Genomic DNA, 24,027 nt, shown 5'->3' on the forward strand with positions numbered 1-24,027 from the left:
CACAGGCATGCATCAAGTCAGTGGCCAAACATCTCTCATCCTGGGCATCTAATGTGAAACCTCTATTTGGAGTCTTCTGTAAAAACTGGTCTTCAAGGATTCCTGTTTTCTGCAAAAGTCCTTAGGGGGCTGCTGTTATTTAGGAGTTGAATTAGATTCAGAGGTCTAACTCGTGTTTGGCAACTTTGGCTAACGTTTCCCTCAGTAGACTCCACTCTTCCTCACTCCTTTCCCAATACATACCACACCTGGCATTTCACCCTTAGCTTCAGTTCACATTGAAATTACCTTAGCCTTTTCCACAGCCGCCTTTTTCATGTATAAAGGGCATTCCCTACATTCCCCAGCTGCAGGAGTATTAAGAGCTGCCAGCTATAAGTTTATGATGTTCTTAATTTAATAACCAGCACCAATCTGATTAAACCCAGCCCTGACCTTTGTCTTGTCCCACTCCCTTTACACCCCTGCACTCAGAGAATCATAAAGGAAATCTCCTGCATCTCTTAAATAGCATCAAGCTGCAGGAAACAGCCTGGCAGAGGGGGCAGGTCTGTAGATGCCAACCAGAGGAGTTATCCATGGAAGTGTCACGGTCAGCTGACCAGGCTGTAGGCATCTCACCCTCAGGGCTTTCAGTTGACAGTTGCAGATTCCTCTCCTCCCATCTCCCACGCACACAACAAGCTACTGGCACCCTCCCTGCCCATGGGTGGAGAGGTGGGGACCTGTGGAGTAGGCCCAGGCCTTTGTTCTCCCTAGGCCCTCTCCAAACCCACAACTCCTTGCAAAGGGAACAGAGCAAACATGCAGTGTCTGAACAATTCCTTTACTTGGAGAGGAAACTAGACCGGGCTTCCAAGACTGACTGTGGGACAACTGGCTCTGACCAGAAAATTGAGGTCTGTCTCCTTTCCTGGGGGTTGGCAGCAGCCACACCTGCCAAGGGTGGGAGGAAGAATCGATGTCTTGGGCAGATGGTGTCCACATGTGATGGAAATACCTCTGCCCTTTTCAGCTCCACAGATGTCTACAGTCTTTCCCCACAGCTGCATGTTAGTACCTAGCCTATGGCTAAACTAGCTGATCCCTTTCTTCAGTCTGTGACTTCGAGACCGTCTCTCTAGGGAGGCTGGATACTACAAGTGATGTTCAGACCATGAATGGGAGGGGAAGGTGACCGAAAGATGATTTCGGATACTCTTGTTCATTCCCAAACCAAACCGTGGAGGTTTCAGCATACCATGTGACCCCCTAGTTGGCTCTCGAGAGTTGGTATACCAAGTTCACTGGAGACCAAAGAATAGGAAATATTATAGAGGAAGGTTGGGCCCATGCTGCAAAAATACAGAAAGATCTTAAGTGTTGCAACTGCAAAGCTACTTTATCTTTCTAGTTGAATTTCACTAGAGAGTGAGCGTGATATGAATGGGCTGGCTCCTACCTAATGTGAACTTATTACGACTCTCATAGCTCAACCCAAGGGAGCGCCACGCTGTATTTTTGCTCAAGTTGTAGGGGAGCTTCATTGCAGACCCCAATGTCCTAGTTTGAAATATGACTGTAGCGATGAGTTGAGCACCCATGTTTATAGGTTCCCTGGGGCAGACTGTCTCATCACCTCTGCATGACAACAGCCAGCGCAATAAAGGCCTGATCCTGACTGCCTTTTTTTTTTTTTTTTTTGGTCACTGCAGTAATAGTAATGATTAACAGTAATTACAAGAGCAATAGGAGTGTCCCATGATGCTAGTGGATGGGGGAATTCCACTAACTGCATCTGCTGCTGTGCCTAGCGCTCGTTACCAGGCCAAACAAATACAATGTGGACCTGTACCTTTTTCCTAGATTCTGTTTCTGGAATGTGTGTTGGCGAAGCTGGTTTCAGGTGAATTGTTTACTCCATCGTCCCCAATGACACGTTCCTCATGTTGAGAGTGCCCCAGCTCCTGATGCGCTGTTCAGTGCATGGCCAGCATGAAAATGGCAGTCTGAGTCAAAAGGCAAAATGTGGAGTCTGTAGCAGGCTGAAGTCCCAGTGGCAATACAGGACTAGGAGCATATGACAAGATGTAGCTTGATGCTGCTTTTTTCCGGGATAGTAGGCCAAGCGCAGGAACTCTGGGGCTGGGAAATAGCCCACACCTCAGGCTTTCTTTCTCTCCCTTCCCTGCTTTCATCCCCTCACCCCTGCATCAGTGAAAGAGTATGAAATGTTCCTGTCGAGAAAAGCCAAAGGGATTGAGGCCATCTCAGCTGAAGCCTGAATAACTCACTGGTCAGCTGAGTGCCTCGGTTCCCAACAGGAGAAGGTGAGGAGGCAGAGGGCTCTGCTGAGCACATGGATGTGGCATGCCCTGTTTAGGCGTTAGCGTAGGCCTTACAAGGCTGGCTCTAGTTTAGTCTGAGGCAGGCTATTTCCCTCTCTCTGAGACTGGCAAGGAAGGCTCCTGTACAGAGTATCTTCCACTTGTATTCCCCATACTAGTGCCAGCTGTCCAGATGCAAGGTACATGAGAGGAAAGGAAGGTAGTGGTGGAGAGCCCACAGCCAGGACTGACTGCTGCTGTGGTGAAAGCCCGACAGAAGTGGGTGAGTGTCTGCTGAGTCACACCAATCCCTACAGTGGTGGTTCCTGCCATCATTTCACTGTCCAGAGATGGATGTTGTTCTCAAGGCAGAGCTGCTGAGTGGAAGCACCACATGGTCAGCTGCCAGGAATATGCCTTCACGTAACGATTTGTTTGCTTATTGTTAAAAATAAAATGCATTTAGGTCACGAGAAAGGCAATTCAAAAGGATAACAAGTATGCTTATTGGAGCCATTACTGTAGGTATGCACTAAATTAGAGTTTTGAAACCGGAGGAAGGGAGCAAACAAGTCAAAACACCTGAATGGACCACAGCTTAATACCTGCTCAAATCAGTCAGCTCCATGCATCTTACTTTTGGGGGATCCAGTCTGAGAACAGAGCTGTCTAGACTCTGCAGCTCTGTTGGTTATATTAGCCACCTGTCAGGGGGTCTAAGTGCTGCGTGCAACCAGCTGTATGCATGATGAACCTTCACAGAGGGCAATCATCATCATATTTGCATGTGGTTATATCTTCCTGTGGTTAAAATACACCCCGCTGGAGAAATGCAGTCAAGAGAAAGTACACAGCCCTGTTTTTGGAAGGCCGTTTTAGCCAATGCAATCTCAGAACAATGCAAAATACTGTTGAGATGAATTTGTGAGATCTGAAGACGTATTGACGAACAGGACAGAAGGCAAGCCTGACAGTTAAAGGGCTGGCGTTCTTTTTCCGGCTTTGCTTGCCACCTGCTACATGCTGTGAGGAAAGCCATTTTCTTCCACCCTGGTCCCTCTCATCTTAACAAAGGAATCCTTTAGAGGAAGGAGAGGCAATTGCTAGATATATGGGCAGTGATACATAGGAGGGACTTAGCTTGAGAACACCCTTTATAGGAGTACAAATGAAATGTTTGCACAGGTTCATTAAGAAGGAGGTAAAAGCAGAAAAAGGCTACAGAACCCCTTGGAGGCTGAGAAATCATTCCTCATGGAGCACTGAGGTGTAATTAGGAAAGGGAAAACACCAGCTGAACATTACAAAGCTCTTCATTGCCAGCAAGATGTGTTGGGTCATTCAGGAGTTGCCCAGGGGAGAGTAATGAAAACTTCATACAAGCCAGCAGAATGAAGTTTTAAAAACTGCCCTGTGGGGGAAAAGCAGCATGAACTGGCAGATTTGTTTGCCTTTTCATTTCCATCTTCTGAGACACACTGGGATGAATGGGAATTTGCTCCTTTTCTTTTTGAATTTCTGGTTAATGCTGAGCCAGTGATTTGGCTAAGAAATCAGTGCATTTGACTTCTTGTTTGTTTTTTTTTTTTTTGTTTAACAGCGAAAGATCTGTGTTGTCCAATAGTTTCGTCTTTACTCTTCATTTACAGGAAGAGGTCAGCCACTTTCAGCCTTGGGGCAGCATTTTAAACTCTCATAGTTTACAGTAAAGCCTGGCTGTTTAAGAGCATCGGGCCTAATTCATACCTCACATATGTGACAGATTTGAAGCTGACCTCTATGTGGTATAAGTTTGCCACGAGGTGTTTCCTTATTCTGTGCCCTCCAGACTAACTCATCTATGCATCCCAGTTGAACATACTCCCTTCTTAGGGCATTTGTGGTCACGTGCCAGTCCCCTGCTCTTTGCTATTTAAGATTTTCATACTTAGTACTGATCTTCTGTAATTCAAATACAAATGTTGTCAAGTGTGTTGCAGTCCACTTAGCCTACCCTTCTTTCCAGAGAACTTCATGAGGATCCCTCATACCCTGCAGTGAAAACTTGCTGTAATTGAAAATTTGACTTATACATGATGTACTGAAGTATGTGTTCATGCTGTTTGAAAAACGCTGGCTGGTTGTCCAGGAATGTATGAATATGTTACTTTTCGTTGCCTTTTTTGTGTGAAGAAGTCCAATGCTTCACTGAAATGCTAGGTATGATTTTGTTGCAGTTTCAAAAATATTTTCTAACAAAAGGAGGTGGTTTTTGGAAATAGATGCCGTTCTTAACAGACAAAGAAGAGAAAATCCATTCCCAGTATGGCAACACATACAACTAGATGCAAGTCCTACAGAAAGCAGCTGAAGTAAGTAGTAGATACCTGTCTTTGATAGATTTAGTTGTTTAAAAATGTATACATGAAGAGACAGTTCATTACTGTGAATGCAGCTGTCGTCTTTCGCAGGAAATAACTGTGAGGGAAACTGTTCTCAAGCATAGAAAAATGTACATTTGACCTGTATTTTTCCTTTCTAAGTGAGAAGAGGTATTTTTCTGTATGAAATCCTCTATACTGTCAGTGACAGATAAGCCAATAGACCAAGTCCAGGCAGTACCCTTGAAATTTTCACTGCTTTGAATCTGCTGCTCTGTCTGAAAAGAACAAAGAGAAATACTTCTGACATTAAGAGGGGATTAAGCACAAAACGGACCTGAGTTGAGGCCGTTCACGTTTTAAATAGAGTTTTTCTTTCAAGATGGTTATTAAAGCATCCTGAGTTAGTAACAGCAAGTCTTTTGCACAAATTCTTACGGTATATGGAAATATCTTCATCACACACTGTAAAGAAGAAGGTTCTGAAACGTCAAAGCATTCTGGGGGCTACTGGCTTGTCTGATGCTAAATGGTATAAATCCATCATTGACTTGAGTTGGGTGTGGCAGTTTACCCCAGCTAAAATTCAGGCCACTAGCAGAAATACACCCATGATGCTCTATTGCCCAATTAGTGTTACCTTTCAGCATTGTACAGACATGTCACTCCATACTCAGACCTGTGGGATGCAATGAATCTGACTTACTATGAATCCTTTAGTGCAGGAAGGTACTACTCATTATAAATAGCCACTTGGAAAACTGGCTCTTACAATGTGTATCAGCCGTGTTCAGAGGCAACCTCTACGTGGAGGATGGAGAAAGGATGGTGAAATCGGTAAGTGGGGATGCCTGCTGAGAAATTACATGCTGTGAGAGGAAGAAAATCACACAAAGATGAAGCAAAGATGTTTATATGATAATTGTTTTCCATATGTTTAAAATCTTGCCAGAGGAAATTCCAACTGATTGATCCAACTGTGTCAAGAGTTACATGGTATTTGGATATCAGTACAAGACTGTAATTAAATGCTTTCTTTCAGAGGATAAATCATGCAGGAATTTAAGGGTGAAATTTATTATGACGTCCTAAGTGTGTAGAAGTTCTGTAGTGATGCTGCTTTTGTGGCATCCTGAAAAATCCCCACTTAGAGAAATGCGTTACTAATCGTTGCAGTTCTTTTCTTTGCTCAATGTGATCCCCGGAAAAGCAGATGATAACATTCTTAAAAAGGGAGATCAGCCCAAACAGAGAAGCAGCACAGTCATGTGACATCAGAAAAGCTATCATCTGCTAACATTAAAGCAGCAACAGGGTTGTCTGGGGGTCAGCCAGGGCCCTAACGCTAAAGGAAAAAAAAATAAAGAGCTTGGAAAAAGATTCAGGCTCTATTATGTCCCACTTACTTGCAGAATACCAGCTTATAACGCTACTGGCATCCTGATCTTTATTACACCGATCTTGCCAACTCTCATACCAATTTGATAATTAACAGATTGCGTCAATATATAATTCCATAGTAACACTGTTTTTTTCATTTTTCAGTATCGCTGCACTTCTGTAGGACCTCTTTGCCTAAGAAAGCTTCTCTGAAATAAGATGGAGGATGATTTGTAAGTACCATAGCTATTCCAGAACTCCCTGAGTTAATGTGTTTATTACTTTGGACCAGGAATCTGAACCTGGAAATATTCTGCAGGATGTTTTATAGTTAATCTTTTTGTATCAATAGCCCCTTATAAAACAGAGAAACTATGGGTACTTGAGTCATCAGCTATTAAAGTGCACCTCGCTAACACTCACATTCCTTACACAGCAAGATAGGCTTATCAGTTCTGCAATAAATTGGGTACCTCCTTGCCTTTTCTGATGATTTGGAAAAAGGTAAAGCAGACAAGTAAGTTTTTTGCTTTAAAAAGATAAGAAATAGTCACTGTTTTTGAGCAACTTGTTCAGATGGGAGACCTTATATTTCAGGGAAATCCCTAAAGTAGGGATTTGGGGGCGGTGGTATCTCTCAGATGTCAGATTACGGGATGGGAGCCACTGCAGAACGAGGCCTTGCCTAATGCATTAATAGAGCACACAGGTTTCAGCAAGATGCATGAAAGGCATAAAAAAACGCGGTGGGAATTAGTAGACTAACGTCTAGACAACTGAAGGAACTGTTGATGCTACAAACTGCCCATGCTACTGGGCTGTGATGAAGCCAAGGACTCAAGGGGCAAGGAGGCTTTAGCAGCCTCTGAGCTTGAGGCTGTCACTGCTGGTTGCGGTCTCTGAGTGAGGTGCATTCCTGTGGCCTGTGCTGGAACTTAATGGACCATTTCAGCCCCTGGTGCTGAGGTTTCCTGGCACCAAGATGCTTGTGCCAAGGGTCACTTTAGAAATGCCAGTAGATGGGAGATTAGAAGGGACAGCATGTTTCCGGTTGCCAGCCCAGCCCTCTTTTCTTAACCTTGGTTTATGTGTGAGCAGTGTTCATGGCCATGTGACAGCCCCGCAGCACTTCCTTTGCAGAGCCGACGCGAGCGGGGTCTGCCCTGCTGCCGTGAAGCCTCACGCCGTTACGCCTGGCACTGGTGAATTTAGGGCAAACAGAAGCTAATGCTGCCGAGGCTGTGCAGTCAGTCACGGGAATCTATCGATCGCCCCAGGAAGTCGCGGGTGCAAGTGCCACGGCTGGGTTCCTTTCAACGGACAGGTAATTTTATGGCCGCGAATGATATTTGCAGCAATGTTAGCCAAAATAAGGATAAAGCACGTGTTCCCGAGTGGCAGCCAACAGCCGCAGGGGTTGGAAAGGAATTCATCCTCCCCCTGTTGGGCAGTGCACCTCACACTCGGTGCCCAGCACCGAGGCCCAGACCTGCCCTTCGTACCCCAGCAGAGGGAGGAGGGGTGCGGGGATCGCCTCTATCGGGCAGCTGGGGCCAGCCCCCAGCGGGGCCCCGGCAGCCACCGGAGGCGGCGCAGCCTGGCCTGGCCTGGCCCGGCCCGGCCCGGCCCAGCTGGGGGCGGGCGGGGGGGGGGGGGGCGGGAACGGCGAGGCCGGCCCCGGGCACCTGCCCCGACCCTGGGTTTCATCACCACTGAGCACCGCCCCGCCTCTCCCTCCGGCCTATAAAGGGCTGCGGCAGCGCGGCCGGCACCCAGAGCGACAGGGACAGCGCTGCAGCCGCTCCTGCCACAGCCCGGTGCCTCCTCTTGCACGCTTCTTCCCTTTCCTTCTCCTCCTCCTCGCCGGGTGTTTGGGTGCCTTCTCTCGCACGTCTTCCCTTTCCTTCTCCTCCTCACCACAGAGACCATGGACACCGGCTGCATGCGGGCTCGCAGCCTTCTGCTCTTCCTTGGTGAGTGCCACCGTAGTTCCCCCTTGAGAGTTACGACTCCGTGACGCTGCGAGGCAGTGTCATCGCACAGGAAGGCAGCAGGTCCCTGCCGAGACCTCCTGGGTCTTCCTGCCACCACTGCCCGGTCGGGCCAGGGTGGGATGCAGCAGCTAATGGGGTGGTGCAGGGCACAGGCAGAGCCCGACTCATGGGGTTTGGGGGGCTTGCTTCTTGCTGGAAAGCCTTTCACAAAAGGTAGGGCTAAGCTTGTCTTCAGGCAAACGTGACGCATTTCTTCTTTGTCATGAAGGTATGGGCAGCAATGGGTGTACCTGGGCGGCTGTATGACCGGAGGAGCCAGAGCCACGTGGGTTTTGCTCTCAGATTGTTGTGCAGTACTAGGGCATGTCATTGCTTGTTCAGTGTTTAGGCTTGACCCTTAACTGAATGAAGGTGAATATCCACTTTCTTTCCAGCAGTGCTGTTTGGTCAAGGCAGTAGGATCTGTTCTCTGTCACACTGTCCTGTTCTGTCCATAGTCCGGTCCTGCAGCTCTCACCGAGACCACGCTCTGGGTGAGCTCAGCAGGTAAATCCCCACAGCGGTAGAGACTTCCTTCTGGAAACAAAATAGGTCACGGCCTCCCTTTGCTTGATACTTCTCCACCTCCGTACTGGGAGTGTGTTACTTTATTGTATTAACATAAGCTGCCTGAAAGTCCATAGTGTACACATGTATGGTTAAGCCTGGAGTCTGAATACTCTGTGAAGCAATGACTGATCCTTGCCCTGCACCTTTGCTGGATGCTGGTGATGACACACAGTGATTGCTGGTAGCTGACTCTGAGGTGACTTGAACTGTGTGGCAGGGAGCATCTAAGCCAGGACTGCTCCTGGAGCACTTACACAGGCTATTGTAGCGACAAGAGGTATTCTCACGTTTGCAGTGCTGGTTTCAGGGTCTCAGTCCATGAGGAAACTGTTGTCAAGCCCTCTCTTTTGGGGCAGATGTTCCCTCATCTGCTAAGCCCACTTCAGCAGGAGTTCCTGCCTTTCATCTTGGCCAGGTATTTCTGTAATAGCTTATGGGTCAGGCACTGCACAGCAGCTTATTTGCAGGGACAGTGGGTTAAACGTCTTGGAGCTTGTGACTCAAACATACTTGCACAAAGCTGGCACTGAAAGGAACTGGTAGGGCTTTGTGGATTTGAATGTGGATTTATTTATTTCCGGGGTAGATATAAAATTTAACAGTGAGGGATAGCGATTAGTCATAACTAGATGGCCTCATACATAGTGGTACAAGTCATACAAGTGCTCATACAAGCACTTTTCTTCCTTTTCCTCCACGTTAGTAGTCTTAGCAGAATTAAATGCTATTGGCAGAAGCTGGGAAGACTCTCTAGCTGGCCTTTTGCTGGACTTAAGAGGTTCACCACGGAATGGCTGAAGCCTAACTGAGGTGAAACTCATGGTCAGCTTCATATCCTGGGCTTGAGGGCTGCGCAGCAGAAAGGCAGTGGGGAGAGAGAGCTGTCACTCACCCTGAGGAGCTGTGGCACTGTGCAGGCCACAGGGAGAACGTGAGGGTGATGGAACCAAACCCAGGTCCTGCCTCTTGCATGGATTAGTGAGGGAGCCTGGGGTGAGAACTGGCGCTGGTCTCTGAGCAGTTGCTTTAAATTTGCTAAGTGGGGAAGGCAGGCCTTGGATCCCGAAACACGCTGGGAGCTGTCAGCTGTGGCTTCCTCTGTCAGGTTTGTGCTGGCCAGTGGCAAGTGGGCTGAACACAAAGGGTTGCTGAGCCTGGAGACACGGGATTTTTTTAGTGGCTGATGTGTCTGGACACTAACAATCACAGGTTTCTGCTTCTCCTGCAGTGTAGGGACCTCTTCCCCTCTGCTGTGGAGCTAGTCCCCATGCATGCGATGGAAAGCAGAGTGGTTCAGGCATAGGAACAGGGGTAGTGTGTGAATAGGATAACTGATGTGGTAGTCTCCCTAGGGCTGGAAGCAGTACTGAGGTGACTGAGCGCACATGCTACATAATTATCTCTCTGTCTCTACTTAAGGATATGTCCTGACACAATGCCCAAAATGGTCATGCAGGTCTACAGCAATACCGGAGCGCTAGTCTTTCACTACAGGCCAGTATTTTCAGGGCTACCTTAGAGCTGGCCTGACCTGGCCCTGGGCCTCCATGACTTCGAGTCTGCAGTTCTGAAGTTATGGGTACAGAATGCAACGTGGGAAAACCTGGATATTTTTCCTAGAAGTGTGTATAGACGCTTCTGTCCTGTTGCCTAAAAGGTAACTTATTTGGGTCTCTTTCAGTACCCTCACATCTGGTGTCTCCAGTTAGAGAATAGGCTAAATACACAGAGATGGGGGAGGGGTGGGGGTGGGGTGGAAGGACTAATAGCATCTCCTTTCACATGGGTGAGAAGAGCAACTTGTGCATCTTGTATGTCTCACCTCAAGAACAGGAGTGGCAGGCACCTGCTTTGCTTGGCATAATCAAGGAACTAGGCAGCAGGTACCTCCTACCTGAAACGTCAAGCAGAAGCCAGATGTTATATCCAAAGTGGAAGGATGGGGAGGTGTGTTCTGTCTGAGGCAGTTAAAATTACCTTGAAGGGCCACTCCTCCTTTCCCAGAAAACATGCTCGTTCTAAATGGATGGCCTGAACTCCATAGATGCTGTGGTTGATGTAAACAAGGGAGCTAGTTGCACAGTCAAATCCTGAATAAAGGCAAGCTATTAGTGAGGCTTTCCCAGGCAACCCTACCTTTCTGTGATCCTGATGTATAACACAACCACCCACTCAGCCTTTTGTATAGCCAGAAGGTGCTTGCTTTGTCTGAGATGGCCTGCAAGCTTCTGTGGTCTATTGTATGGCTAGCTAGGGAGATTAGTAGCGAGAGATCCTGAAGGTGATGCACTAGAGTTAAATGGTGATAGTAATGATGCCAGTCAGACATGTCCTGGATGTCTGAAATCAGATGATGGGGATCCACATGGACTTAAAATCAGCTGCGATTCACCAGGCACAATGTCACCTGGATATTTCTGCACTTGGCATTGCTTGGGAGGTACAACTGAAGTTAGAAATGTAGGTGCTACCTCTGTAGTGGAGGGACCACAGAGATGCCAAATGCAAACTGGCATCAGGGGTTCTTCTTCAGGTAAACTAGGATATTACTAGTGATCTTGGGGAAAGGGAAAGCCAACTCAAATGATGATAGGACCCGAGACTTCTCAGACTACAACAAAACCCCAACATCGGCCTTTAAAGTGGGTCAGTTACATATATCCTGTATGTATATCCCTCGTCTTTCATTCTTCACGCTCTTTCTGTAACTGTAAACAGTAGCTGGCTTTGAATGGCTGAACTGATAATTAGCAGTTGTGTGTCATCTCTGACGAAGGCTGCAGGAAGCTAAGGCAACCAGTCATTGTCCCTTATTTTCCTTCTATTCTTTGTGGAAGCACCAGTAAACAGCAGCATTACTATTCCAGTAAAGCAGCTGCTGCTGTCAGTGTTAGCCCTATTGTAATGCCAGACACAGTATTGCGCTTGCATCCTGGCAATATAGCAATAAGTGTAGGATTTGCATTCCTGTGAGGCATTAACAAACATCCACCATCTCATTACTGTTATCTTGTACTCTGTGAAGTGTTTGCTTAGTGAACAGTGAGGGAATACAAATTTAACTACCTCTCCCAGGTCCCATGTTTGATATACATCATTTGATAACCATGCAGGGAAAGGCTCTCCTTGCCGTTCCAGAGTGTGGATCCCTTATCCTCCCACAGGATCCCCCTCCCACTGACGTCAGAGGAGGAATATGTGCATGGGGGAAAGGGCAAAATATAACAGTGCAGAGCAGGAAGAACTTTGCCCAAATGCAGAAAACACTGTTGGGTGTCAGCAAATATCCACACCTGCTCTCTTGGTCTTACTCTATTTGGCCTGTGTGTCTGCCATCAGGCAAAGGAGCCTATCAGTTGTACATGGGTGGTAATGGGGCAAGTCTTAGTTCTGCTTTGTGTGAGGTGGTATATTTTAATCTGTCCCATACAGGTGTCTGAGTTCTGGCATTTCCTCTCTAGGGACGGGTTCAGTTGGAAACCGGTCCCTCTTTCTGGAGCAAAGATAAGAGCTGACCTATCTTACATGTATGTGGGCTTGATTTTCTTAAATGCAAAAGCCATGTTCCCGTATCTCTTGAACTAAAACCTTGAGACTAGAAAACAACTGCTCAAATTACACTCAGACCAAGGAGGTATGCAGGCCAAAACCAAGGTGTATAGGACAAAAAGATAGCTACATTTACCTTTTTCCATCTACTTAATTAAGAACAATAGGATTGGGTGTCTCAGAAACATCTAGCATTTTTTGGCTTGATTTCTGTTCATTATAGTCATGTGGGCCTCACATCAAATTCTGCCATAGCCTGTCCACTGAGGTGACAGCAGCAGTATTTAGGGAAAGGGACGGAGCCTCACATCAGTGACTGTCACAGATGTCAGGACTGCAGCATCCCTTCTTGCAAAAACACCATGTTACACAATGCGTCAGAGCTGTCCCATCCTACAGTTGCTTGCTGCTGGGGGAGCAGCTTGGTCAGCAGGATGCTCCTGAAAAGTTCTTCTAGTTCCTGGGAAGAGGGACCAACTCAGTCAATCTGCTTTGTCCAGTGTCAGTTGGGGCACCTGGTCCCTGACCGAAGCTTAAAGCCTGCAGTTGTGCAGCAGTAAATGAGCTGCAGTGGTCCGTCAGCTGATGGCCTCATCCATCAAGCGCTTGAACTTTCCCTCATGAGGGTCAAACTGGCCTTACAGAAGTACGTTTGCTGCTCCTGGCAGAATCTGTAAGTGAACACAAAGTGCTGTGAAAAATCCCACCCTGAAAGTAAACTTGCTGGTCCTGCCCCATCTCAGTGAAAGGCAGATCATGCTGAGTCATCTGAGCAGAAGTAGATGTCTCTGACTTACGATCTCCTCATACAAGTCAAAATTCCTATATCATTGCTGTGTTATCATGGCTCTCACTTTGGCAAACCTAGGCTTTGTCCTTTTTTCTAAAGCTTGATAGAAATCTGGGTTATTTGCTTTGCAAGAAATGTGGTGGTGAGGGAGAGAAGGGGAAGGAATCATGCTTAAAAAACAAAACCTGTCCCTTTAAGAAGGATATTCCTGCCATTCTTGTATCTAACTGGAATAAATCTAAAAGGAAGCCTTACTAATCATCCAGAAATGGATGAGCTGCAGGAAATCCGTAAATCGCTACTAGATTTAACACTGAGATGTAATGAAACTTTCTAATAACCAGAGTTGAATTAGAGTGATCAAGAAATTATGAAGGCACACTCCCTCCATTAGGCATGCATGACCTGACAAGTTAATAGAGGCAAACAGCCCAAAGACACAAATTACAGACTGCAGTGGAATGGGGCTGATGACTAAACAGTTCATGAGCAGGTTAGTTTCTGACCACAGCAGGAGTGTTAGCCAAGTGGATTCTGTGGCCAGCTGGAGCAAACGTTGACTGTTCTTCAAGGGGTAGCCATGAAGCTACAAATACTTGAGATTGGCTTGAATTCTTGTTTGGAAACGCTCATTCTGCAAGCAGAATGCCTGAAAACTGTGCCTGTGCCAGTTTTCCCTCACACCCTGAAAAACATAAATATGCTTTAGAAGCTGAATCTCTGGGAGAAGAGGAGTCCTTGATCCCCAGCATAATGCAGCTGGCGCTCTGGGCGGCAGACTCTTCATCGTGCATGGCGCAGTCACCTAATATTGCTGGTACCCATATCGAACCTGCTGAGATGTGGTCTTGATGGTGGATGGTTTAGGAATGAAACAAGTGTAGCTGTTGTCTCCCATCTCAGCTCCAGGAGACACTGGCCCAGGATCTCTAAACTGGACAGCACCTCTGAGACCCCATGACTGCATGAAGAGGGCTTGGTTCCTCATGTCAGCTGTCTGGGCAAGTGAATATTTAGCTGAATAACTTCGAGACAAAAGAGGGTATTAATGCAGGAACTGGCCAGCCTTTTAAACTAGTTCTAGCAAGTAGAGGGCTGAGACCAAGCAGCTTTTATGTAAAGCCTTCCCAGAGCTGTTCATGGTCTCTAAAGCCAGTGGCAGGCCACTGAGCCTGGCTCAGCTCTGACCCAGGGTGCCAAGTTGCCAGCCATACTGACTTGCTGAGTCCCAGGAAATCATTTCCCTTCGGACTGCTGTTGATTCAAGGAGTTCTTGATTTTGATCACAGAAACTCTTCCTGCAATGAATAGAAGCCATACCTAATTGTGGGACTGTGACCGAGTCCCTTGCGCAGGTGCCATGCCAGGCTAATCAGAATCTGTATAGGGATCTAACCACACAGTCAGAGTTGGACCAAATTCTTCCTCTCCTGCTGACCTATGCGACCTGTCCAAGCCCGTTCCTGCCCAGCCTCACTCAGAGCATGGACAAGAGGTGGTCATAGACATGGAGTTTCTGTTCCAACTCTGTTGTATTTTTAAGAGTTTCCATTTCAGAGCTTATTTCTTTGGGTTGCCTTATATGATAGAGGCAGCAGATCTCTGAGATCTATATATTTTTCAGCTTACACTAGGTTTTGTATTAAGGTAGAAGGCTTCTGCTCTTCTGTTATTAACTTGAAGACTAGGCCAGCTGCAATACAGAGCTATACTTGACACGGATCTCATTTTGACTCTTCTTTTCATTCTCTTGTAGGTTATGTATTGCAAGCAGTCCTGGGCACAACCGTGATTCCGTTATGTGGGCCTGGTGAAATGGACAACTGCACAACAGCACTAAGTAAGGATACTCTACAGCTCTCTTTGCAAATAACAAGTCTTTGGTTCCCATCTTCCTTGGGCTGGTGTCCTCACTGAGGTGCTCTGGGACATGACTTTCACTGTACGAATAAGTTACTGTTGAGCCATGCTTCCAACATCCTGCAAAGTGTTCACTGTTGTTGCACAACAACCATCTTTTAGCCTATTAATGTAGCTTATTCGGCAGAAGAGCTGTGTCTTAGATGAGAATACTACTGTAAAAGCAGAAATAGCTTATGGGAAACTCCTGAGGGAAGAGTCAGTATAACCGTAGCCTGGGAAAATCCTCTCCCTGTTCAAAAGGTTTACCTGCCACAATGTCTACTGCACTGGAGATCTGCTGGTATCTAGGCTGCTAGCTGTACTTGTAAAGCCTGAGCAGTGTTTGGGAAACACAAAGGCAGAAGAAGGCTGACGAGATGCTAACCAAATCTCTTTATAGTTCAGACAGAGAACAGTCCACGTGTGGCTCAAGTTGGGATAACCAGATGCAAGCCTGAAATGAAGGATTACTGCTTCCACGGACAGTGTGTGTACATAGTGGACTTGGACGAGCACTATTGCAGGTACGGACAGAATGCCATGTGTCTTGTTAAAATGACTTCATGAACACGGACTGGCTTTGACCTCACTGATACTGCTACTTACCTGGAACACCAATCCAGGAGACGATTTGAATTTTCACAAGGATTTGAACAGGAGCAGTATGTCTATAACAGACCTCAGCTAGATGTAAGCAGGTATTAAGTGTATGTGCTGGCTGCAGTGAAACTTTTGTGGGAGTCTTAGACACCTGAAATGAGTCGTCAATCCAGCTTAAACACGGGACGCTCATTCTGTTGTACCTCTCATTGTTATCTGTGTTTACAATAGTGTGAGATCCAGAGCTCAGACAAAGCGGCCAGACCTCTCCTTTGATTCAGCCTGTGAAATAAAGACCCTGTAGGCATTTCCAAGTGTATTCCTCACTGGAAGGATTTGCATCCATTTCCGAAACCATCTGGACTTTAGCTGTCTCAGTTCAAGTAGCTTGTCCCTCGGGAAACTGCAGGCCAGCGGGGGTAGGATGCCTCCAGGAGTTCTGTAAGAGTGCTAAGTTGTAACCCTGTGGCAGTGTCTCTAATTCTGCCTCTCTTCTGCTCAGGTGCGACGTAGGCTTCTCTGGTGTCCGATGTGTGCATTCAGAACTTGTCAGACAACCCCTCAGTAAGGAGTACGTGGCACTGACAGTAATCCTCATTCTGCTTTTCCTCACCGCCTTCTCTATTGCAAGCTATTACATCTGCAAAAGGTAAGAGATCTCTCTTTGTGGCTCAGGAAGACAAGTCAGTTGTGTGTAATAAGATGTCCACTGAGGACCTCCAGTTAGAGTGGGATATCCACGCTCGCTCGATTGCATGTAAATCAGTTTGATATGCAGGCCTGCTGGCCTGCAGTTAGTGATGTGATCCAAAAAGTAGTGTGCTGTGTAGCATAGCTCAAACTGAGGGCTACATTATGCCTAGGGAACACTTCCCTCAGATGCCCTTTGACCCTGTCAGAGGACTGTATAGGTTAGCTTGTTGTCCATCATAGAGGGCATCTCGAGGTAAAGGAGAGAGCAGACACAGAATAGGAAAACTAGTTCCTTCTCTTGGTAATGCCATTTCCCCGGGCAGCAGGAACTGGAGAGCAATTGGATTAATATTAGGTAACTTGCCTATCTGTCATATTACTGTGGTGACTGAGCCATACTGCTAGCATTTCCTTATCAGCCTTACCACAGAAGACAGCAGTTTTCTCCATTAACAGACCCAAAAGCAGCAGGAACCATTCTTTGTGCTAATAACTTTAATTGTAAGCTGCTGTCAAAGAGAGAAGAAGGTGGAACATCTCGGCTCTTTTCCCGCAAGGGGGGAAAGCTCAGCTTTGCAGATCTGATAGCTAGACAGTAACTGCCTTAATTCCTTTTCCCTACCTGAAGACTCCGTGAAGCATCATCTCACAACAGAAGATGGCCTAGTTTGTTAGGGTATTCAGCCCTATTGCAGGGAAGGACCCAGCAGGATTTCCCAAAGACAAGCCTACCTGCAAGACTTTAATGCAGATATGAAGTCTTCAGTGAAGAGTCGAGAAATGAGACTCTGCATGCAAGTCATCCCAGAGCCCAGAAATGAACGCAGACAGAGCCTAGCTGCTAGAATTAAAACAAACATAAGGAGGTCATATAGAGTTTTTTGTCTTCCTTTCCCCTCCTCACTCCCCAGAAAGCCATTTGGGATGGCTGGCTTTCCAGAACTAACACGCCTCTCTGCTGCTTCCAGGTACCGAAACAAGAAGAGACAAATGAACACGAGTGAATACAAGGAAGTTGGTACCCTGTAGGAGAATCCGTGGCTTCATACAGTGTTCTGTTCATCTGGATGGACTCGGTGGCTTCCCATCTATTTAAATGTTATTTTTATTAACAATATTTACAATATTTATGTTCTCTTAAAAATTTCAATTGTTTGGTGATCCAATCAGTATAGGTCAAGTACTTTATTTTCAGTGTTTTATTTTTTTATTTAATAGTATTTCTCAATGAGAATCCTACATAAGTGGCTCTGTGGGATAGAGATATATTTTTGTAACGGTTCATCTTCTTGCCAGTACTACCTGGCTCAAACTCTGAAGAGTAATTTTATATTTATTCTTGTGAATATGCTGAAAACAATTTTACTCCTTGAAATAAAAGTTCTAGACCAAGTTAAAATGTCTGTGTGGTCTACTCAAAGTGAAAGTTACACTTGGCATGGCTGAGCAGGATGTCTCAATTCCCAGTAGTTTAATTTGGGCAAGAGAAAACAAGTATCGTATTATCTCCAGTAATATGTACCAATACCTCTCCATTCCAGTAAACATAGATATTATCTGCTATTGTTTGAGGAAGACTTAAAGGAGCAATGCAGCTCCTAGCTTAGTCTGTCCTAAAACGTACTAGGAGACAGCGCTATGGATCTCGGCTCGTTCTTATGGTCAGTAATGTTGTGCTGGATATAGCTTGGATTATGGCAAGGAAATGGAAGTACAAGTTGATCATTCTCTGCAACTGAACACGGTGATACATGGCAACTCAGGGAAGGAGCAGCTATGGGAAAAGCTACCAGCTGACAGCAAGAAAGCTCTCACAGAGTAGGTGCCAACACTGCAATCCTCCCCCTCATTCTCAGTGTGTTTGCGCCTGTTGTGACTGTATTGGGAGGAACTTTGAGGTATATTAATTGTTAATCAGAAGCAAATTAAGTAAAGTAACCTAATGGTCATAATATGGGCAAGGAGCCATTTTTTTTTCTACTACTTCACCCAGTTTGGAAGTCTTAAGCACTTAACGTAGATATTTTGTCAGCCTAAAGTAGTAATAGAACAGCCCACTGAGTTTAGCTGCACCCCATGTGACTCCCTGTGAACAAGAAGGACTCATACAGCATCTGAACTGTTCATATTAAGCCCGTCACTTCTCGTACTTTAAGAATATTCGAGGAAAAAGCACCGCCTTTGCAATTCCTTGTGTGTACCAGAGGTTAGTGCTGTCTGCATCAGCTTGAATTGCTTGATGTTCATTGGGTACAAGACCTGTGATCTCTTGACCTGTGCAATAGGATCTTGGTAAGGAAGAGTGGTGGGACCTGGAACGTCACAAGCGAGAGTGTTATTTCAGAAGCTTCCCATGTCTGTAAGATGAATTCATACTTGGCTAGCATATTGCACAAGCTGCCAGCTCAGTCAGCCAGGGGCCCACGTGTCACTCCATGGAGGACTGAAGTGACTCTTTTGCTCTCTCCTTACACTTGAGACCTGTCTTTGATGCTCTAGAAATGAAGCAAATGAAAGGGAGATCTTCCTGTAAAAAGTGACTTTCTTTGTTCTTCTGCTGTCTGTCATCTTATACCAATTTTAAAATGAGCTAGTAGGTAACATTGCTTAAGTCAGCCTTGCATCATCCTCAATAGTAAAGCCCATATGTGACATGCCATGAGAGGGAACCCATGAGTTCTTCCATAGGCACATACAGCAATCTGGAGAAAGGAGGCCAGCTGTGCCAAGTCATTTGGCAAGCAGTGGCCTCTAGGAACCTAGCTATTGATCTCCGGTCTGCAGAACAGATGGGTTGTAATGGGGAACCGAGGAGAGTGGGTGGAAGGTGGGAAAGGTTTGTCCAGGTGCTCTGCCCCTGACAGCGTGGCCTACACTCCTCCTGTCGGAAAAGATGAATCATTTGGAAGGATAGCTCTACCTCTTTCCTGGCTTGACGCTCACTTCCTGACCTTGACTTACTTTCTCTACTATCTTCCTGTTGACAAGCACCAACCACAGCAAAGGAGTAATTAGGCAGACTACTGCTGTGGTGAAATAGCTCTGCCCAGGTTCTGCCAGTTTTCATTGCACTTCTCTCTCGAAGCCGCCTGAATGGGGAGCCTGTGAGGTAATGGGGGGGAGGGCCATCCACTTAGCAAAACAAAGGTGTGATCAGAGCACAGACTGACATTACTCATGCTAGATTGCTCTAGCAGTGCAAAGCAGGAGAGCCCAGATGCCCCAGGCCCAACATGTGGGCTCTGGCAGCAACAGTAGAGTCTGCCTGTGAGACTTTCTGTGCTGCCGTTTCCCCTGTTCCCTACAGATCTTCTAGCCCATGCTGCTCTTGTGGCCTCTCTCTGTGGCAGCTATACTACCAGCTTCTGAAATGCTGTGATGGGCAATGTAATTTCTGCCTGCCAAAGACCTACAGCTAAAAGGAATGCAATCAAGCCCCATGCCTACTCAGGCAAAATAAGCAATGCTTTGCTCATCCTCACTTCCCAAGAAGAAAAGCTTGACCAAGACCACATAGCCCAAAGAAAAAAAATCTGTCAAGTTACTTGTGGCGATTTAGGGCTGGAAGGGACCACCTCTGCATTTCCTTATGGCCACAGGGAACCTGGCAGTCAGGGCTCGACTGGCCATGTGACACAGAGCAGCTCATGTTGAACTCATCATGGAATACCATGCTCATCTTTTATTTTGAAACACGATAGGGTTTACACTCTTTGTGCTTGGTGTGTTTGTAGCTGCACTCAGAAGTAGCCTGGTCTGCTGTCTTCTGAGATGCCTTAAGCACTCATTTTTGGCATTGCTACAGAACAGTCCTCATGCAGCCCTCAATATGGGTCTGTCAACATTTCGGATGGGCCCGGACAGTACAGTTCTTTCCTGGCCTACCTGGTCTTCTGTTCCTCCCTTTGTCATCCAGTTAGAAGGGTATCATTGGTCGTCGCTGTTAACTGGGCTGTGTCACAAGGTCCTCATTAGCTTCTCTTTAGCTTTTCACTTCCTCTCTCCTTCTTGTGGGTAATCCAGTTGTCACAGAGGAACCTGTTCTGCCAGGTGACTGGTGACAGCTAATGGCAACTCCAGCCACAGCCTTGTTGTTAGCACAGGCTTCCCCCATGGGAAGATGGGGGAAAAAATCAATTCTTGGAGCCTCCTTCTGTTCTTGCTGTGACTTAGTTAGAATCTATGGTGACAAATCTTTGTTTCCCCCTCCAGGCTTTCTGGACTGTCTGTGAAACACTCTGGCCTGTCTCCTTTCATCCTCCAGAAACTTTTCCTGGAGTCCATGGATAGACTCAGCCCAGAGGCATTCTCAGCAGAGCTATGTTTTGCTCCAAATCCCACTTTCTGCCCTTTCTCCTACTCTACTCCATATTGTAAGAGCATCACAAAAGGGGCACCTATCCTCTAAACTCACCTTCTGTAAATTATGAACCTGTATAATGAGGTCCTATTAGCAGGGTTCCAGTGCCCGAAAGGCTTCAAGCTGGACGCGCTTCTGGCTCTCCACAGATCTTTCAGCTACTCTCTGCCAGCTCCTCTGTACCTAAGGAGCCGTAGTAGCTGAAAGCAGTTCCTTCCTCTGCAGCATGTGGACTCCACATACCCATTACTGCACTCAAAAGAAATTTGAAATTGCATTAACGGCAACAACCTGAGGTTTATCATGCCTTTAGCTTTCTAGATCAGGCAGGTCCGAGAGGAATAGTCCAGTTTCAGGCCTGAGTGGGATTTATTTTCTTTCTGTCTGGCTTAACTTTTAGCTGACTCTCTTGGTTTGGCTTGGGCTTTCCCCGCCTATCCTGTTGCTCATCTTATTCCCAGCCCATAGCAGCCCTTCCAGACCCTGTATTCTTCTCACTCCTGCACATGATTGAGCAACTGAAAAGCTTGAGGCCGCATACCAGCCTGCCACCTCAACAGCTTGCTGGCTGGACTTAGATTGCCAGTCCAGCAACCACGCAGTCAGGCCCTGATGACACACCCCAATAATTTGCTGCAGAGAGTGAACCTCCCTCATTCCTTCCATCATTTTTACAGGCACCACCTCCATCCCTCTGCTGCAGCTCTTCCTCACCTGCACCGCCCATTTCCAGAGTCACCTTTGGCTGCCTCTCTTTCCGCTGAATGGGAGGGCCTGCAGTGTGCCTCCAAGGTTGCGCTATGTAAGCCTTCCTTACAAAACGGCTTTGCCTCACGTGCAAGTATTACAGGCACCTGTCGGGGAAGTTCTCTAGTGCCCCTATCAAACTGTATCAAGGCAGAGTAATGAAACTGGTGGTGATGGGAACTAGAGACTGGTACTGGAGAGACGCACCGGATACCATAGTCGTCTGTGTCCTCAGGGCTACCTACACATCATTGCGTGGTTGTTCCTCATGGGACCGAGGGTGGCTAGAACTGCAGCCTGCCTCGTTCCGCAGTCCCTGCTCTGCTACAGCTGTTTCACCAGCAGCCCTCTAACGCCAGGCGAGCACAGCTCCCATCAGCTGCAGCAGGGAGATGTCCATTGCACATCTCCCTATCGTTTAACACTGTTCAGCATCCCAGGCGTGCCCCATCAGTAACTCTGCTGTACGGTTCTTGCCCACAAGTCTGTGCATTTGGTCTGAAATCCATTCCAGCCTCTTGGGATTCAGGCAAAGGATGCTAGCTTTCAAGTCTGCGGCTGTTCGACCAAGAGAAAAATGCCAACGCTTCTTCTCTTGGTGCTCTATAGAAGGACAGTCCTTTTCTGAAGTAAGGTTTACTGTAAACTCTCTGAAATGCTATGCTTTTGTGCAAAAACCGCTCATATTAGTATTTCCCCTGGCCACAACATTTTTTTTTTTTAATAAGAAGGCATTAGAAGAAAAATCTTGCCAAAAGCAGCAGCCAGCAACCAAACTGCGAACAGATCAGAATGGAAGTAGTCGCAATAAATTAAGCCCTCTATCACTGTGCCACTTCTTGAGGGGTAAACTTTTTCAGGGTTTGTTGTGTGCCTAGTGTTACCAAACCTGGAATTATCGTTACCACAATACAAGTGGCTGTCCGCAGGGGTTAAAAGCAAACCTTACTGCTGGCAAACTTCTTTAATATTTTCTTCCTCTGTGGCCTACACAACAGATGACACGGGAACGCGTTTTACTTGGGAAGTTGACCTTTTTCTGTCCAGAGGCCATCTGTCTGTTGCATGCTTCATGCTAATGTCACCTAGAGGTGCTTTGGCAATCCCAAGCCTGTTTGAGTCACGTGTTCCCCTCAGCAGATTTCCTTGCAGTGTGTCAACTGGCAGTGTCATGAGTTTGCTGAGAATTGAAGGAAGCCTCCATTACAATCTTGGATTACATCACGGAGGTGGAGAATGTTTGGACAACTGATTCATGTCCTCGTTTATGCAAGTCTCAAATTGCACATTACATCTAGCACCTCATCCTGGCCCTTCTCGTGAGAAGGCCAGATGTGGGGCACAGGGAGGAGAGGAGGTGAAAAGGACTGGAAAGACTCACAAATCACCTACTCGTTGGAAATCTCAGCTGAGTCAATAGCAGTCACCCTTCTCTTCTATGATTAAGGAAGGACAGACAGACGGATGAAAGGGAGGACAGAAAGATGGAAGCCCAACACTCCCATTATACAATTCCATCCTGTATGAATAAAAGCTCTGCCATCAAACTGGGAGATCAAAACAATTGATCAAAAAATACTCAGAAATCTTTCTACCCTACCCTGATGGATGCCAGTCTGATCCTTCTGACCCAGTCATCAAAGATCATCAACCTCTTAACAGGAAAACCCAGTAGAAATTTAGGAGACGAGATGCAACAGTGAACAGGCAGCAGCCTCAGCTGGGAACGACCGTTTGCCATAACATGTTTGCCAGTAATCCCCAGTGGTCCTGTGACGGTGGCTCTTTTTACTCCAGTCTGTTAGGCTGGTTGTCCATGCCCTTCATTATAACGGAAAGCCGAGGCAATTGTACAAGCCACACGAATGAGGAAGAGAAGCCAGTTTAGCTGCCTCTCCCACAACTGTTGTCATTTAAGCAGTAGAGGAGGGGAAACAAATAGGGGTTATTTTCAGGAGAGGAGGCTAGCTAATAGGAGATGGCTATCCATCCAGACAGTGAACACACAAGAAGAGAGGAATAAGCCTTCACATTGCTTCTGAGAGGGGGACAGTGGAACCAGACTGGAGAATCATGAATAATAAGGGGGCAGAAAACCAGGGAAGAGTAAGAGTTTAGATGAGGGCAGGAAAAGACAGTGAGGCTTTTAACTGCAAAAAGGACACAATATTAAAGTCATCAAGAAACAAGAGAAATCAGTACCTCACGAAACCAATGCACCTTTGGCCCCCCAGCATTTGGAGTTCATTTGTCAGGTCCAGCTGCTCAGCCAACCCATGCCAATAACAAGCACAGTGGAGCAAGACGTAGCAAGTTTCAGCCGTTGTCAGAAGTTGGCCAGGAGGGCAGAAGCATTGAAATCAGGGCTGAAATCAGAAGATAAAGCCTGATTTACACCCAGGCAGAGTAAGTGCAAGCCGTCATTTTCACGGGAGCAGTGCTAGGGATGATCATGAACCTTCCCCTCCGTCCTTCCATGCCGTACGGCAGCCTGATTTCTAACCGGCTCTGAGAGCCATGGCTCCGCTCCTTCTTGCTAGCAACTTGTTTGTGTTTTGAAATGGGAAGAGAATACCCTGGTCAGGGCTGTTCCCAACCCCGACTGTCAGCAGCTGGAAAGACACTGCTGCAGAAAGGTTACTGTCAGTGCTACCGGAGCCACTCACCTCTGCTGACTTCCCCTGCCTGTCCCCCGATGCCGCCATCTCAGGCAACACCGCGGTTACTGCTCTCCTCA

General features: G+C 46.7%; 1 protein-coding gene across 3 annotated transcripts; it reads left to right on the plus strand.

Moving 5' to 3' along the window:
- The first annotated feature begins 1,860 nt into the window (after nucleotides 1-1,860).
- On the plus strand, nucleotides 1,861-17,582 carry EREG (epiregulin). 3 transcript variants are annotated; one of them, XM_009683852.2, is made up of 6 exons: nucleotides 1,861-6,279; nucleotides 7,187-7,370; nucleotides 14,745-14,828; nucleotides 15,291-15,414; nucleotides 15,993-16,139; nucleotides 17,152-17,582. In XM_009683852.2, the coding sequence occupies exons 2-6, from the start codon at nucleotides 7,274-7,276 to the stop codon at nucleotides 17,210-17,212; spliced, it is 513 nt and encodes a 170-aa protein (XP_009682147.1). In that variant the 5' UTR covers nucleotides 1,861-6,279; nucleotides 7,187-7,273; the 3' UTR covers nucleotides 17,213-17,582. The 3 variants fall into 3 exon arrangements, with proteins under 3 accessions (XP_009682147.1, XP_068797041.1, XP_009682148.1); XM_068940940.1 differs by lacking the exon at nucleotides 1,861-6,279 and having other exon boundaries at nucleotides 7,161-7,370; XM_009683853.2 differs by lacking the exons at nucleotides 1,861-6,279; nucleotides 7,187-7,370 and adding an exon at nucleotides 7,780-8,019.
- The last annotated feature ends 6,445 nt before the right edge of the window (nucleotides 17,583-24,027 follow it).

Source organism: Struthio camelus, chromosome 4 (genome assembly GCF_040807025.1).
Source record: "Struthio camelus isolate bStrCam1 chromosome 4, bStrCam1.hap1, whole genome shotgun sequence".
Lineage (NCBI taxonomy): Eukaryota > Metazoa > Chordata > Aves > Struthioniformes > Struthionidae > Struthio > Struthio camelus.

Excerpts from the sequence above, each read along its gene's own strand:
- EREG (XM_009683852.2), top strand. The coding sequence starts at position 7,274 with ATGCTGCCGAGGCTGTGCAGTCAGTCACGGGAATCTATCGATCGCCCC. Across the intron at positions 15,415-15,992 it reads TTGGACGAGCACTATTGCAG|GTGCGACGTAGGCTTCTCTG; the intron begins GTACGGACAGAA and ends TCTTCTGCTCAG. Across the intron at positions 16,140-17,151 it reads AGCTATTACATCTGCAAAAG|GTACCGAAACAAGAAGAGAC; the intron begins GTAAGAGATCTC and ends TGCTGCTTCCAG.